The 16,943-nt window shown below is 41.8% G+C and overlaps 2 protein-coding genes across 3 annotated transcripts in view; one reads left to right on the forward strand and one right to left on the reverse strand.

Annotated features, from left to right (window-relative positions):
• The window catches only part of ALS2 (alsin Rho guanine nucleotide exchange factor ALS2), a 42,639-nt gene extending 27,653 nt beyond the window's left edge, over positions 1 to 14,986 (reverse strand). The window contains exons 1-8 of one of the 2 annotated variants that reach the window (XM_082762903.1): positions 14,860 to 14,986; positions 7,782 to 7,871; positions 5,692 to 5,846; positions 3,168 to 4,087; positions 1,541 to 1,901; positions 1,056 to 1,224; positions 532 to 628; positions 37 to 114 (exon numbers count right to left, since the gene is read on the reverse strand). In XM_082762903.1, the coding sequence (XP_082619029.1) occupies positions 37 to 114; positions 532 to 628; positions 1,056 to 1,224; positions 1,541 to 1,901; positions 3,168 to 4,087; positions 5,692 to 5,846; positions 7,782 to 7,801 (1,800 nt within the window). In that variant the 5' untranslated portion in view covers positions 7,802 to 7,871; positions 14,860 to 14,986. Of the gene's footprint in view, positions 1 to 36; positions 115 to 531; positions 629 to 1,055; positions 1,225 to 1,540; positions 1,902 to 3,167; positions 4,088 to 5,691; positions 5,847 to 7,781; positions 7,872 to 11,504; positions 11,642 to 14,859 lie in introns of those variants that run through there. The other variant, XM_082762902.1, reaches the window with a different exon arrangement.
• Positions 10,590 to 16,943, forward strand: part of CDK15 (cyclin dependent kinase 15) — a gene marked incomplete at its 5' end in the record, with an annotated part of 36,317 nt that continues 29,963 nt past the window's right edge. The window contains 8 exon segments of the mRNA XM_082763219.1: positions 10,590 to 10,811; positions 11,373 to 11,835; positions 13,146 to 13,219; positions 13,505 to 13,570; positions 13,574 to 13,654; positions 13,804 to 13,809; positions 13,813 to 13,901; positions 14,535 to 14,614. Of these exon segments, the coding sequence (XP_082619345.1) occupies positions 10,590 to 10,811; positions 11,373 to 11,835; positions 13,146 to 13,219; positions 13,505 to 13,570; positions 13,574 to 13,654; positions 13,804 to 13,809; positions 13,813 to 13,901; positions 14,535 to 14,614 (1,081 nt within the window).

Raw genomic sequence — 16,943 nt, forward strand, 5'->3', positions numbered from 1 at the left:
AAACTAAAAGAAGAAAAAACACAGAAAACAAAATACCTTTGCAAGACGAGGGACTGTTGTTGGGGAGTTCAAGTGACCAAGCTGACCAGAGCTATTACTGCCCCATGAATATACCTGTAAGAAACATGGCTACCATCAACATTTAACAGTTTATATACACAGAGGAATACTGAGTTGTATTAGTACAATGCTTCAAGTGCGTGAACACACACAAGTCAAAGGTATAAGATGTAGGTACCAAGAAGCACTCCTCTAATTTCTAGCATATTCCTGAATGTGAGGAGGTAATTTGAGAATAGAAATAGATATGCATCAGGTCACTGAAAAATTTAAATATAATGTTAATGGACCATGCAGAACTTTCTAATATGAAACTTTTTAATATAATTAGAATGCCATTATGCACACTATTTCCATTGTCTCCTCCCACAAACAGGAAACAAAGTTTAGAAGTTGAATAAACATAAAGCTAGGAAACACTCAACATGACAATTACATCATAGATAAGCAATAAATGACAATCACTTGTACCTGGGATTTGGCAGTGAGTGCTAAGGAATGATGGCCACCAGCAGAGAGATGAATCACTTCTTTACCATCAAGACTTTTCACACACAGTGGCTGAAGCCTGACAATTTCCAGAACACAAAGAGGATGTTAACAAAAAAATCAGAGGCATTGTCAATGTGTAAATAGATATCAAAGTTCTTTTGCTTCCCCCTCATCCCCCCAATAAAGAACAGTAGAAAAAAATCATATGCATGGAGTCTTTTGGTAATAAACCAGTTAAGTCACAAATGCAAAGAAGGACAGAAGTAGATGCTGAACCTCACCCTAGTTTGGACAAGACAAATCAAAATATCACTAAAATTTCTAGTAATTACAAGGGAGAAATTCCAACTGAAGTTCAGTAACAATACAGCATAAGACATTTTGCTTGGAAGACCTTAGGTCAAAACACCTCAAAGAACAAGAGCAATGCAAGGCAGTTGACCAAATCTAAGGATATATAACCTGACATACTGAATAATGAAACATATCAAAAAACATCTCACCTTGGCAGAACATCACCATGTCCTAGCTGTCCATCCTTCCCCTTTCCCCAGCTCCATACCTCTGTTCTTAGAGATGGTAAAAGAGCATCTGCCTCACCACTATAAGTTGGAGTCAAAGCTACAGTCCTCATTTTTGCCCGTCCTACTTTCCGTAGGAGCCTAGGAGAAACTGAAAACATACCAAGAGGAAAAAAAAAACATCATTTTAGATAAACACATCACTTACATAGACTACATGTTACACAGTAGGAGTATCAAAGGGTAACACTCCTAAGCCAACCAAGCTTTTGATTTTATTAACATGCAGTATTAGCTAGTCTTTACTTCTCCAGCCATCTTAAAATAATAATTCATAAAAACCTCCACCTTTAAATTCAATAAATGCTTTTATTTTATCAGTTATAGCCATCCACACTATCGTAACTTTTCAAGTCCTTTGTTTTTTGTGTGATCGTTCTTTTTTTTTTTTTTTTTTTTTTAAATACCTTGTGACAAGAGGCCAGGTAGGGAAAGTCTTCGACTCCCTCCTTCAGACTCTTCCTCTCTAATATCTACTAAACTGGAACTCTTCTTCCCCTGCATGGATTCCAGTCTGACCTGCTCTTCTCGACTGTCTTTCAGAGCTTCAGGCCCTGGGGAACCGCTGCCAGATTGTGATCCTGAATCATTTGAAGGTGTGCCATAGAAGTTCATTACTTTCTTCAGAGACAAGGCTCCAGCTTCATACGTAGCAGCTACTCTCACACCAACTGCTGATGCACACGAGGCCACCAAGCTGTTTAAGGCAGATGTGCTTGCACCTGGAGGCCCAGGGATACAAGCACTAACTTGTTCTTCTTGAGAAGGCTAAAACCAAAGAAAAAGGTAAAAATATAGCAGACAGCATGTAACAGTGGGACAATGACAGAAACATTCATTAATCAAACTACTATTCCTGAAACCTTGTGAGGAACAAGGAGTTAAGAAAGAACATGAAACTACTAGTTTCAGTCACTTTCTAAAGACAGGAACAGTTGCATGATCCCAAAGAGCTCACAACTGCTAGAATGCATTTGTGTTAGCAAAAGGAAGGAAAACTGTGTCCAGATGGTGTTTATATGAAATTAATTTCTAGTATTTTGTTTTTAATACTTATTTTAGCATGCAATGGCAATAACAAAAAAGCAACTATTTATCAGCTGCCGGTAAATTGTGAAATTTACTCTCTAGAACCACTGTGAAAAGTTTCTCGCTGTAATCGTAAAATGCATTAAAGACATTGATACACGCTCAGCATCTGAAGTAACAAGAAACTTACAGAATTGTGCATATTGGGCCACAGTGGCAAAGTTACCAAAGTTAACTTTACAACAAATCATCCAATACTTGTGTAAGTACTGTTAGACAGCACCACATAGTTTTGGATTATGTTTTGATCTAATAACTTCTGGGTTATATTCCCCCCCCCCTTTTTTTTTTTAAATGGTATATATCATCGTGTTTTGGAAGGGAGCTAGAAACAGCGTTTATTGAACCTTCACATCAAACACCTGCTGTCACTCAATAAGAAGTTTTAATTTACTGTTCTGCTACACCATCAAAACATTAACATTGAACTATTTTCTGCATCACACATACAGTAATATATCAATATTTTTCTCCCCTGTTTATACAGTTATGCCACCCTTATATGATTAACATTAGAACCCTTTTGTTCAATACTTTAACACTGAGAAATCAGATTTGTGAAGAACTCGTTCCATGTATAGAAAAGCAAGTTTTACCTTGAAGTCAAATTTGTCAAGTCTTACACAAATGGGAAACCCATACAACACAAAAGGGCTAGAGAAAAGAATGGGAAATAGGCTTACGTGGCTTTGGTACTGTGGACCATAAAGAAATGAGACTACAGTACTGTCACAGATGCTTACATTGAAGGTTTACAACTCAACAAAAAATCTCTTCCACTACAAAGAAAAGAGCCATCCTAGAAAAAGAAACACTTTGAAACTATAGGAATATCACAGCTACATTAAACTAACAGAATATTTCATTTGTGAAAAGACGAACATCAAGCATAACATAATACAAAGTAAATTGTAGCATGCTAAGAGCAAGTTACTAGCTACCAACCTGCTCCGATTCTGTGCAGGTATTCTTCCCCAGGGTCTCATTTAATGTGTGATCTGATAAACTGATTAAATATTCTTTCACTTCTTTTTTGTCGGGGAACAGAATATTTCCAGGACTAGAAATTCCACTATCTTCCTGTCCATCATTGCTGGAAAGCACACTTGTTCCATCAGATTCTAAAGCAACAAGCCTGTGTTCTTCCACAAGTGGTTTCTGACAGTCTTCACTCTGGCTACTTGTCACACTTTTTCCTTCCAGGGTCTCCAAAGAAGGACAGAAGACGTGGTTTTCTGGTTGGTTATCAGCCAGTGCTACACCCAGTGGGCAACAGTGACTATCTGAAATGATTACGTGATCTTCCTTGTCTGTCATGGTAATGAGGAGTTGGCTGCAATGATTGCACCGCTCTGGAATAGCCTTCATTTCCTGCACAGGGAGGCATTGTACCAAAGCCAGGCTGTGGTAGGCTCCACAAGCAATCTGGAGCACAACACGTCCTGCCAGGTGTTCTACCTTCTGTGGCTTTGTCACTGGGAAAGTTGTTGTTATGAGACCTAGCTGGCAGCCGCTCCCCCAAGCCCATATCTCTCTGCTTAGTGATAGCGCCAGTGTGTGCTCTTCTCCACATGCCAACTGCAAAATCCTTACTGACAGCAGAGGACTGGTTTCAGAATCAGAAATACTGATGGGTTGTGGTTCTGGCACATACAGTTGATTAGCAACTGCACACTGGCCAGCAGAATTGTTCCCCCACATGTACACCACGCCACCTTCTGTCACGGCTCCATTATGGAAGCTGCCAGCTGCCACTGTAATAACATGCTGCCCAAGCAAAGCTTTTTCTAAAATGGGACTCTTAGCACACAGCTCCTCTGGTCCTGATCTCCAGGGTAGCTTTCCGAAACTGTAAACTTCTCCACCTATTAAAAAAAGGGAAAAAAGAGCATGATTCTAATCAAGTTAAACCAACAGAAAAACTTGAGACGAGTTTCTGATAAAAATCAGTTTTTAGCTTAATCCTTGATCAGCAAAATTATGGCTACTGATACAGGAAAACTGCTAGTAGCTCTCTGCTACTGCTGCTTCTAAGTTCTATACCAATGTTAACATCACCCTCTGCATAAGTGTTCACTGTTAAACCAAGTAATACTTCTCTGTTAAAAATTCTACTACACTCAAATGTATTTATTCTGTTTTAAGAAAGGACAAATTCACAGCAAGTACACAGATGAACAAAGGCAATGTGTCTGACAAATGCAAACTGCTCAGAGAAAACAGTACTGTTAATAGAAACTACAGAAGAAACATCTTAAGAGTACCTAATACACCGTTTCTTAATGGTCACATTCTTCATGGGCTGTAAAAGTCACCTTGGGAAAGCACAGCATACCACACAGCAGTATGCAACTTCAATTTATACTTCAGTCTTTCAAGTTTTCCCTGCTACGTACTCTATACGGACAGCCATTCTTGAAAACCGTAACACAGAGAGCTTCTCTCTCCATACCAACATCCAGTATCACTGAATTGTACTGTCTGCTACCCTACAGTGAAACAGGATCGACCTATCAGGTGGAAAGGGGAGGGACGAGGTTGAGGCACACACTACTGTTTGGTGTTGTACTGCAGCTCCTCCAATATTTCATTATTTTTACCTGAAAAGGTCACAGCAATGCCAATTCAAGAAAGGCAGAAATCTATTTTAAAGATGAACAGTTGTCTTCACAGCAAGAGAAAAATGGCAAATCATATCCACAAACAACATCACTCATAAGGCAACATACAGGCATGTCCTTTTAATTACTAAAGAAACACGTTCCAAAGAAACACCGGAGATCTTTCACAATTCTGGTAGGTAAGAGATGCTTATAGCAGGCTCACCGACAAACTGGTAACCAATACAATCTTTTTCTGAAGCCCAGTTACATTCAACAATTTAAGTTCTTTTTCCTTCAAAAAGTTCAGAAGGGAAAAAAAAAATAAAGAAGCAACTTCCAGTTAATTCGTTACCACTGCAGACCAGTTGTTGATCAGTGCAAGTAAGGGCCAAGCTACACAAACACTTAAATGGACTGTATTTAAACATGCTTTTTTTTTTTTTTTTAGACCACTCACAAACTAGATTCACCCTAATGCATCTGCTAGATACATGTTTTTATCAGAAGCACACAGAAAAACAAGGCTCTTACATATCAAGAGAACTTCTTGCTGTACTGTCTTTTTGGAAGAAAAGATACCATTTTGAGTTAAGGCAGTTCAGACTACATTACTACCTCTAAAAAGGAAATCCAGAGCCACTGTTAAAAGGAAAAAAAAAAAGTATGAAAGCAAACTCTGTGCATCTAAGCTTTATTCCAACACAGTTTTAAGAGCCTTGTAACTATGAAAGAAATACTGACAATGTTAAAAATCTAAGCATTCAAAAGTTGTGCATGAGACTTACAAAGAAACAGTCTCAAAGACAGACTGGCAATAATTGAAGTTAGTTATTGCTGCACATCTTTAAAATTAACATATTTATTACCTTCTGTTAGAAGCAAGCCATGATTTGTACCAAGGGATGCCTGTAGTACAGTCTTTCCACTGAGACCCAAAAGCCGTTCTGGAGTTACAGAGCAGGAACCAGCCTTCCAAACATAGACCAGGCCTCTCTCTTTGGCTCCTTCTGCCTCTTCTGAGCTACAAAAATATTGGAGGAAACAGAATCAGCTTGAAGTTTTCTGTGATAGTGCAAGATGTAGTTTGCTTTTTGCATACATAGGAAAGACTTCAAAGTTCAGATACTAGTTTCAATTTCACGAAGTTAACAGATTTACAATTTGGTAATCTTAAATGTTATTGAAATTAACAACAAAAATAATCTGTTTGAAGGCATTAGCTTTAGTTTTCACTTGCAGTTTACCAACCAGAAAAACAGCTGATCTTTCCACTAGTAACTTTAAACATACATTTTGCAATTAGTACAGCTGATTACATATTGTACTTGTTCACAGCAAGGGGATCAAATTAATACACAACTCTGCCACCGTGCATATGCTGGAGGACATAGTTGCATCAGTTCTATTTACATGTGATCAGCTCTGTTCCTGTCTAAATAGAGAGACTTATGTTAATTCTTACCATGTTAGAAAATAGAAGAAACATTTCTGGGTTATTAGGTTTCATTCATATTTTCTATTATTTAATTTTGTGAAATTATGAGGCAGGAAAAAAACAGCTTGGCTCTTCAAGTGAATTTCTCAGATTCAAATGAGCCAATCATTCAAATCAATTGAACCAAAGGGGAGGGAGGAGAAAAAAAAAAAAAAGAAAATCCTGAAACTCTATGAAAGTATCTGGCCTCCCAGGAGTGACTGCAGCTATCCGAAGGTGCTTTACCACTTAATAAGCTCTGGTCTGAATGCTCAGTAAACAACTTCTCCCATTCAGAAGAAAGAAGTTCTCTGATATTTGACAAGCATAGTTCTAATAATTTGTGGAGACCCTTGGTATAAAGAAAAGTAATTTTAATTTAACTTGAAACTCTATACTGATGTTTAAAGAGTTTTCTTCAAATTCATTTCCAGTTTTATACAGAACAGATTCTTACACACCCTGCAGGTTAAAAATAGGATTACCTCTTTATTTGGCAGCAGTCATTTATTACCTATATAAATCAGTTTTTGCAGCTTTACATATAGCTGAAGTTAAATATAAAAGGTAGTGAAAGAGCTTTGATGGAATAGCCGTGTTTGCCTATAAGAAAGGGCACAAAACAACAAATGCATTCCATTACTGAAGCAAAGCCAGAAAAAGCTACTCTGACAGGTCTCATTGTGTATAACACAGAAGTAGCACATTCAAAAGCCATAAGGCACTACTCATGCAGACTATTGATTTTTTTCAATTAAGTTTTGCTCATTGCAGTGCATAGGCTGAATACCTTCACATAATCTGGTGCTGAAATATTTAAAATGATAATAACTAGCAAAAGATGGAATTCTTGTTCTTTTTTTTTTCCTTGTGTGGAAAAAGAAGGTGACAGTCAAGAACTCATCTAAGATTCAGGGAAGTAACGTAATCCAAATAACATAGTATAAAGCTTTCATCAACATACTGTGCATTAAATTTAGCTTACAGCCTGATACTTTGGCTTTTATCCATTTAAAAACTCCTCAGAGACCAGTGTACACCAAGTATGCACATTTATATACCAAGCCTTATTACAAGATACCCATTTGCCATCCCAAACCACCAAACCCATCAGGTCTCTTAACATAAAAAAAAAAAAAAAACAGGAGCAAAAGAATAGTCTGTTGCATGACTATTAATCCAAAAGCAAAATTCACACATACAGACAACAGGTATAATTTTACTATTCACCACAGAATGTTACTTTTATGTTTCCAGCCATGACTATCCATCTACACATTTCAATAATCAACTGATAAAACAAGTTGTTGTTCTAATAAGTTGAGTGTTCCAGAAACACTGAAAGTCAAGCTAAACTAATCTTCTCTCCTGCAGCTTAAGATGCATAAAGAGTATGTTGACACTACTTAATAGTTTTACAGGGTGATCATTAGCTGGCACACTGCTGGGAGCCTCTGTGGCTTCACCTAGCTGCTCACTCACCTTCTTTCCTGTGAGTCCATCTGTCAGTGGCAGCACTCCATTACCACCAAATCATTCCTCTTTCAAAAGGAACAATACAATCTCCACAAACTGTAAGACAAACAAACCAGCTATTTAACTGCAAATAAAGTTAACTTTAAAAAACAAAAACACAACCCCACAAAACAAGAAGAAAAGCACTAGATCCCATGTGTAAAACCCACGTGTAAAATCACAACGCACTTCCACAACACGAGAATGGTTCAGTTCACTCACAGAGTTGGCAGACAGAAGCCAAACAGCCAGACTTGTCCTACCTACTCATCTCACAATAGGTCTATTGTAAGAACAGACTGAACAAAACCTAGTTCAGAGGCAGAAATTAACATCTCTAATTTTCAGTACACCCTCAAGAAGCAAAGCAGAATAAATTATCTAATTTCAGCTTAAGAATTCTACGCTCAAGTTAAATTTAAAAATGGCAAATACATTTGTATGAGCAAATGGTTAAGAACTTAATTCATAACCTTCATCCTGAATCAGATCACATACTACTGTATATAATATAGTACAGTTCTATTAAAGTCTATGCAGAAATCCACTTGAAGAATTCTAAACATTTCTTCAGAGTATCAATAAAGATAATACCACAGAAACCAGCATGAAAAAAAAAACAAGCAGCTACTCTATTTATGCTTTTACTCTTTCGGATTTTGAATTTTGAAAGTTCACCCTCACACCTTTCCATCTTCATGAAGAATTTATCATCTTGTAAGAAAAGTGACACTACAGATGAATTACTAGATGAAGTATTAAAACTTTTAATAATATTGACATATATATGTGATATTTATTGAAATGAAGTAAGTTTCAGACAAATTCTTTAGACCATGTTCTGTATTATAGTTGCTGTCTGATATCTACTGTAACAAAAATAGAAAACAAATGATTTAACACAATGGCCTTGTACAGCAACACATCTCCAAGAAAATATCCAGAATGTCTGAACCCCTTACAGAGAGGAAATACATGTAAAGTACATTCAGTCTTGATTGCAAGAGACACTATATGCAAAGCTGTAATCTGTATACACACAAGTGTCAGTTCACACTTAGAGATAATAATCATCAATCAGGTCGATAAACGACTGAAATAATTCACACAAATTACAACACTTTCACTCAACTACTCTGAATAAAAAAGTACCAAACAGACCTTTACAGACAAATGGCCACATCTCAAAGCAAAAGTTTTCAGTTTCCAAATACCAAAAGAGTGATTTGGGCTTCAGAATTGGCAAATAATATATTTCAAAATAAAAGATTCCATGGAAATAATTATAATAAATCAAATTAATACAATAAAATAGTATTATGCTAAATCATAGCTTTTTTTGTTGTTGTTGTTTTTTTAAGAGCAAAGTGCATAAATCAGACACTTTCTAGGAACAGAGTCCCATTTATCACCAGAAAGACACCACTTTCCAGGTATTTCTTCCCCTTCTTCCTCAAAGAAAAGGAAACAATTTTTAGAGCATTAACAGAGGAAGTCTTAGAAAGATAAACTGTTATGCAACACTTGAGTAAGAGAGGTGTTGATGAAGCACCAAAAGAGACAGAAACATTTCTAGAACTTGTGGTTTTGTGATGTGTTCCTGCGTGCAGTAGGTCCAAGTGATTTATATATACAGTGTACATATATATTTAAAGCCAATTCAAAAACACAGAGCTCCACAATTCATTTTATTGAAGATGCTGGCAATTCTCTGGGAGCAACTGTAGCTTCATATATAAGTATCCATCAATAAATCTGATGAAGAGATGGGAGCTTTGATAAGGTTGGACTATCAACATATCTGAGTATGAAATAAGTCTTAAAATCCTTGGCTTCAATAATTGAGTTTTTTTTTTAAGGGCTTAAAGATGTTCTTTCCTTCTTGTGAGCGTGCACTGCACAGAACTTATTATATTACTTCTCAAAACTTCCAATTACAACAAAACAGAATTAAGACAGGCAACTGATTAGCTGTTTTGCAAGACCTTACTTCAAGGCCCCATTTGTGAAATGATTACAAGATTTGCAATGCAGGCGGACTGGAATGGAAGAAAGCAGTATGATAGTGGCGATATGTTTTGTTTTCTTCATAAACAGCTCACAGTTAAGGTTGCATTACTAGGCATTTATGCATAACAGGGAAAACAACAGTTAAACTGTGTTCTTTCCATTAACGATGCATTTCTAAGACATTTAAAAGTCATTATCAAGTTCAGCCTACGTTTTCATTCACTCCTAGTACATTAGAATATTATTGCCATTTCTCAGCTAACACAAAATAAGTCATTTTGTCACAGCTACAAACTAAGTCACTTTCTCCCAACTGAAACATTCAGTTTTCTTAGCTGACTTTCACCTAATAACACTTTTATACAAACTATGTTGCAGCTTTATAAATACATTATTTCTTTTCCACTAAAATTATCTAAGCTTTTAAGTAACAACGTTTAACATTCACATAAAAACAACCAGCTACTATACGTTATTCTCTTGGTAGGAAAGATTGGTATGATACCTGCACTGCTCTGCCTACCCACTTACTTTCCACATTTTAGTTTCAACACCACAGGAACGAAACTGCAAAGAGTTCCAAATAGAGCCAAATTATGAAACAGATTTGTGTTACAAACAGATGGTCACTACCGTGACGCTGATGTCATACTTTCCACTCGCAGAGCAGATTGCTAATTCAAATTCTCCAGAAATCAAACACTATCACATTATAACTACTGCTATGGCAGGGAACGGCCTGGCGTAAACATTACTCTGATTACTATGGGACCGTGTCCTTCACTGGACATTGACTGCTCAGGAGCAAGCACCATAGATATAAACGGAATCTCATACTCAAGGCTAAACAGAAACAACACGTACACCCCTTGCTTTCCAAAATATAGTCATCATGTGCCCAACTACCCACTACAATTAATAGATAACTACAAATATTTCTACAACTTCCTGACATATTTACTTCCTAAAAAACGTGTGTCCAAAGAGGTAAGTTCATTGCACCATACGTAGCAGTAACTTACACTGACAGGACTGCCAAGTTTATTGTATAAAATTATCTGCACAGCTTCTGAACGCTGCTACCCCCAAGCTTCCTAGTTCACAGCTAAGTTGTCAATATTAGTCTTGCCTGTATGTCTGCAGCCATTTCTGAGTGCTAACTGTGGTTCCTACATGACACGCTACCAACTCAAGAAGTCCTTCAGTTTTGGTCACCACCAACTAGGTACAATCACTATTTTTAATACTGTTTGATTAAAATCTGCTCAGAGCAAAGCCAAACCAACTTACTGTTACAAGACAGCAGTCGCCCCTTCAGATGAGGGCTCAGAGCTTTTTTAGTGCCAGTTCCAGTGCACAAGTGACGGCCTTAAAACATTATCAGTAAAAATTGAGGAAAAAAGGCAACACAGAAAGCTCTTAGCACCAGCTTAAAATAACTGTTGGAAGACACCTGCTCCACCACCTCACTGATAATTTAAGATCCACCGAGCAGGTGGGAGGCTCACAGGTTATGAAGCAGCCCCTTCCCTGCTCCCCCCCCTGCAGCTGCACCTTCCTCACCCCGCACCTGCCGGGCCGGCCCTTGCTGTTTTCACCCAGTCACGGCGCAGTAACGGCCGCGGCCGCCACCCCCCCGCGCCGCCCCGGGCCCTGCCAGCAGCCCGCCGCCCCCCGCACCTGTTCCTGTTCCCGCCGCCGGGCCGGGCCGGGCCGCCCCGCGCTGAGGGACGAGACCGCGGGCGGGTAACGGCGGCGCGGAGCCGCTGCAGGGCGAGCAGCGCGCGGCGCTTTGCTCCTTCCCGCCCCGGCCGGCGCCACGCGCAGCCGCCGCCGCCTCTCCCGCCTCACTCACCCGGCGCCGCGCTCGCTGCGCCCCGCCCCGCCGCCCGGCAGCTGACGGACGCGGGGCGGTGCCTGTGGAGGGGCGGGGCGAGGGCGGGGGCGGGCCGCGCCGACGGGTCCCCAGTGGGGACAGAAGCGGCCGCGGGGCGGCCCCGGGAACTGCGAGGCGCGGCCCGCGGGCCCTCAGCGCGAAGCGTTCGGGCTTGCTGCTGAGGAGACAGCACCGAGCTTGGCAGCTTCGGGGTGTGGAGCTAGCCCGAAGCTAGGAAGAGAATCAGAATCACAGAATTTCTAGGTTGGAAGAGACCTCAAGATCATCGAGTCCAACCTCTGACCTAACGCTAACAGCCCTCCACTAAACCATATCCCTAAGCTCTACATCTAAACGTCTTTTGAAGACTTCCAGGGATGGTGACTCCACCACTTCCCTGGGCAGCCTGTTCCAGTGCCTCACAACCCTTTCAGTGAAGAAGTTCTTCCTAACATCTAACCTAAAACTCCCCTGGCTCAACTTAAGCCCATTCCCCCTCGTCCTGTCACCAGGCACATGGGAGAACAGACCAACCCCCACCTCGCTACAGCCTCCCTTGAGGTACCCATAGAGAGCGATAAGGTCGCCCCTGAGCCTCCTCTTCTCCAGGCTGAACAAGCCCAGCTCCCTCAGCCGCTCCTCGTAGGACTTGTTCTCCAGGCCCCTCACCAGCTTCGTTGCCCTTCTCTGCACCCGCTCAAGCACCTCCATGTCCTTCTTGTAGCGAGGGGCCCAAAACTGAACACAGTACTCGAGGTGCGGCCTCACCAGAGCCGAGTACAGGGGGACGATCACCTCCCTAGCCCTGCTGGTCACGCTGTTTCTGATACAAGCCAGGATGCCGTTGGCCTTCTTGGCCACCTGAGCACACTGCTGGCTCATATTCAGCCGACTATCCACCTACACTCCCAGGTCCTTCTCTGCCTGGCAGCTCTCCAACCATTCCTCTCCCAGCCTGTAGCTCTGCTTGGGGTTATTGCGCCCCAGGTGCAGGACCCGGCACTTGGCCTTGTTAAACTTCATGCAGTTGACCTCAGCCCATCGGCGCAGCCTATCCAGATCCTCCTGCAGAGCCTTCCTACCCTCGAGCAGATCGACACACGCGCATAGCTTGGTGTCATCTGCGAACGTACTGAGGGTTTGCAGATGACACCAAGCTATGTGCGTGTGTCGATCTGCTTGAGGGTAGGAGGGTCTGCTTGAGAGTAACAAATAAAAACAAATAAAAAAATAATTAAAAAAATAATAAAAAATAAATAAAATAAATAAAAAATAAAAACAAATAGCCAGTCGCTATTACGAGGCTTACGGTGTATGGCACTGTTAGGGCCGAATCACCAGGCTGTGTGAACTGTGCAGGGGTGAGAAAGGCTTAACCTTAACCTTAATGGGGGGAGCGAGAAGATGGCGTAACTTTAAATTTTACTCCTGCATTTGTTTTTTAGTCCCTGCCCTAAAAGATTACTATCAGGAGAGGAATAAAGGTAAAATAACAGAGGCTATTACCTTAGAGGCTAAGGTAAAATAACATATTTAGAATGACACTGGCTGAAATTTCTTCAGTAGTTATGGCAGTTTTATCTTTGCATACTGTCAGAGTGAGTGCTGACGTTTACAAAGACGAGCACATGCAGGCAGTTGCTCCCCTTATGGATGTGTGAGAAACCAAAACTGAGATACGTTAGTGGTGGGTAGGGAGATGGAAACGAAGTGCTCAAAGCCAGGGCAGTCAAGGAGAAAGGAAAGAACCACATCAATAAAACAGTCTGCTAGAGAGAGAGTTTGCCTTCTTTTCCTGTGCCAGCTGATGGATATAACCAGAGCAACCCTTGCTGTGCCCTCACTGCAGCCGCAGCATTTCCACACTCTCTAGAGTCGAATATGCAGGATGTGGAGGGCCGGGGGTTGTGCTGGTCCTTTCCAAGAGGAGGATGTTGTGGACAGGTTCAAATGGGTGAGTGTGCAACATCCACACAGAAAGACAGAAACTATTTCATCCTATCATTATTCCAACCATGAATAGGCAATTAATTGCTGAGTGACATGTCAGTAGCTTCTTGTTCTGCACAGCAATCTGAAATACATGCCACTTTCTTCATGAAGCAGAGATAAGGCATTACGTTTGGAGCTGTCACATCCTATGTCCATCTGGAGGAGCTGTGTGAAGGATCCAGTGCAACTGTTTACAAGGGGATCAGCAGGTGAGCAAGGGCCACCAGTGGCACTATTCCATTCCCAGTGCTTACCAGTTATGGGAATCGTAAGGATGAGCTTGAAGCTGGGCAATTCACAGTACTTGTAGAAAAATAAAGGCAAATCAAACGTCTGGCTTTGCCTTTCACCAGGATATTTGCAAAGCCCCATCCATTTTTTTTCAGGGAATTCCTCCACTTCAGCAGTGGAGGCTCCACCAGGGCACTTTGCTGCACGGCCATGTGCCAGGGGACTGTTTGCCTGCACCTGAGACAGAGCAAGGGTTTTCCTTGGAATGAGGGATTCCTGCATGATGGCAAGGAATTGGGGCGAGGGCAAGTTGCCATTACATGGGAGCAGAGAAGCTGAGACAGGGCAGAGTGGGAGCACTGACCAAAGCCACACTCCAGCAATAGCTGGTCAGCAGAATGGTGCTGCTCCAGCCAGGTGGGCTGGTTCCCTTCTGCTGCTGAAGAAGACAAGAGGAGGGGGTTGCAATGCTTTTCTAAGCTTGGCCTCAGGGGGAAGTGAGCCCTAAAAATTTTGCTCAGGTGAATGTGGAGCACCCTGGGAGGTCGTTAATACTTTGATCATGCCAAGCACTGAGGTGCTTTGTGTGACCTTTCACTCTGACCTGACAGGATCAGTGGCCAGTTGGTGGCACTCAAAGTTACCAGGCTGGAAGCAGAGGAGGGAGTGCCCTTTACAGCCATTCGGGAAGGTAAGAAATCAAGATGCTTGTCAAACACACCAGGGGCGAGCAAGACCCTTTACGGCTGTGTAGGACAGAGAAGCCTCCCCTCTTTGTCCATCTTTCAGGCAATAAAAATAAATATAGAAATGACACCAATGCTGACATTTGTCAAATGTGCTCTCCAGAGCTGTCCCTGGGTGTTCCAGCACTGCCTGTGGTGGGGGCAGACTACACCTTTATCGATACATTGCCCTGAGCAGGGCTGGACTCACCTGGCTTCTGTTCTGTCACACACTTCACCTCCCTGGCATTAACCTTGCCACGTGCTGTGCTCACCCTGTGTGCTTGTATGGATGTAACTGCACTCACGTCACGCTTCTTCACTGCAGTGAGTTCCTGAAGGGTTCCAGTGCTCAAAGGCTGGTGAATCTGGAATGCAAGAAATCCCTGGAGGGACTGGAGGAAGTCAGTATCACGCACTGCATAACCCCCACCCCAGACTACGTGATTGAAAAAAGAGGAATGGGCATTGTCCCATTAGCCACAGGGGCAGCAGATAGTTTTTCCTATGCTTGCCCTGGCCCCCACCTCAGCCCTTCTGCCAGAGAGTTGCCTACTGACAGAAATGTTCACTGCGTATCAGCAAGGAGTCCATAGGCCACTCAGCCGAGTAAATCATTTCTAAAACTCCCTTTTTGCTGTGTCAGTGTTCAATATTGAAACAGGCTCAGATTCATTCTGCTCAGCTTTGAACACCTAACTGCAACACATGCACAGTGTTGTTAGTGCGGAGAGGCAGGGATGCGCAGACTGTGGGCATGCCCTGCAGAGATGTGAATTGTCCTCCTTTCAGTCAGCACAGAGCCACAGTTACTGTCCTCCCAACTTAGAGGCCTGAAGTGTGAAGCCTGAAGTGAACTAGATTAAATCCAGATGCAGCTACACTGCTATTATCTTTACAACTGCAAAGCCAAGCAGGCACTTCCACAAGCTAGGTCCCCTAGGAACTAACACAGCACAGCAGTTTTTGCACTGGGCAGCCATAGATTAGAAGTCTCTGCTTGGTGTTAGCAAAACATAGCTGATACCTGGACATCACACATCCCAGCTTAAAGATAAACACTTTCACTAAAACCAAGGCTTAAGAACATTTACTGTTTCAGCGTGGTGAGAAATGCTTTCTATCGGTCACCTTCAGAGAGCACTGGGCAAAGTGCAGCTTTCTCAATTTCTTTAAGAAATGCTTTTTTTTTAAGTGCCTGATTTTGGTCAAATGTATTTATGTGTCCCTACAGACACAAGTTCACAAACTGCCTGCTTGATTAAGGCTTCTATTTTCATCTGTGCTACAATCCCAAGAGGACCATAATCCAGTTTCTTCCTTACACAGAAATATGCAACCTTTGAGCCACTCTGCTGTCTGGTATTAGTGAGAGCTTTAAATGCAGGAGGCCACTCATGTTTAGTTCTCTACTTCTTACTGCAGTTCAAAAATAGGGTAGATTTTTGTCACCGAGTGGAGTGTCAGAGGACAGATGTGCCAGCATTTAGAGCAGCCCTAGCACAGAGGGGCTCTGACACCAGTCAACTCCATGTGAAACTCAGAAGAAACAGATGTCAGTGGACCCTGTACAGGTTTATACCAACAAAATTAAGATAAGAAAGTTTACAAAGTCCTTAGTCCAATTCTGAGTGAAAGCAGAGAGGTAGCTGAATGTCTCTTTACAGAATGGCTTGTGCTACAGTTTCCCATACACTCATTTCCTCTGGTGGTTTTGCTCTGAATTTACACTTGCAGCCCACCAGTGAAATACGCCTTAAAAGCTTTATCTACACAGAAGTAACGATGCTGTAAAGATCAGCACCCCTTTAGCATGCTCTGCTGGACAGGCTGAGAACCTTAACTTCATTCATTATGGGAGAAAACAAGGGTGATCCCTTGAAGGGTCTACTTTAAATAGATCTTTTGTGTACTACTGAGCTTTGCAGCATCTGACACCTCAAATTTACAATGTAAGTCAGTAGTGCAAACAAAGCACAAGATTTATTCATGTGGAGCATTCTCTGCTACCCTGGAGGAATGGCGTGCCACTGACAAAGAGCCGCTTCACCCCAGGAAGCCCCACAGAGCCGAAATGCGTTTAAAGCTCAGTTCTAGCTGTAGCACCTGACACCCCAGCAGGGGGTTGTAGAAGCAACCAAGTGAGGAGAAGTTCCCAGGGGCCTGATTCAGGCACAGGGGCTGAATTCTCCATTTTTCTGTGAATCCTCTGTACTGCTCCTTTGGAGCAACAGCTCAGTCTGGTCATATGGGATTTTCAAGGTACCACAGAGGCAGGTTAGCAGTCCCTTTCCA

The sequence above is a fragment of the Aythya marila genome (assembly GCF_965140915.1).
Source record: "Aythya marila genome assembly, chromosome: 6".
Taxonomy (NCBI): Eukaryota; Metazoa; Chordata; class Aves; order Anseriformes; family Anatidae; genus Aythya; species Aythya marila.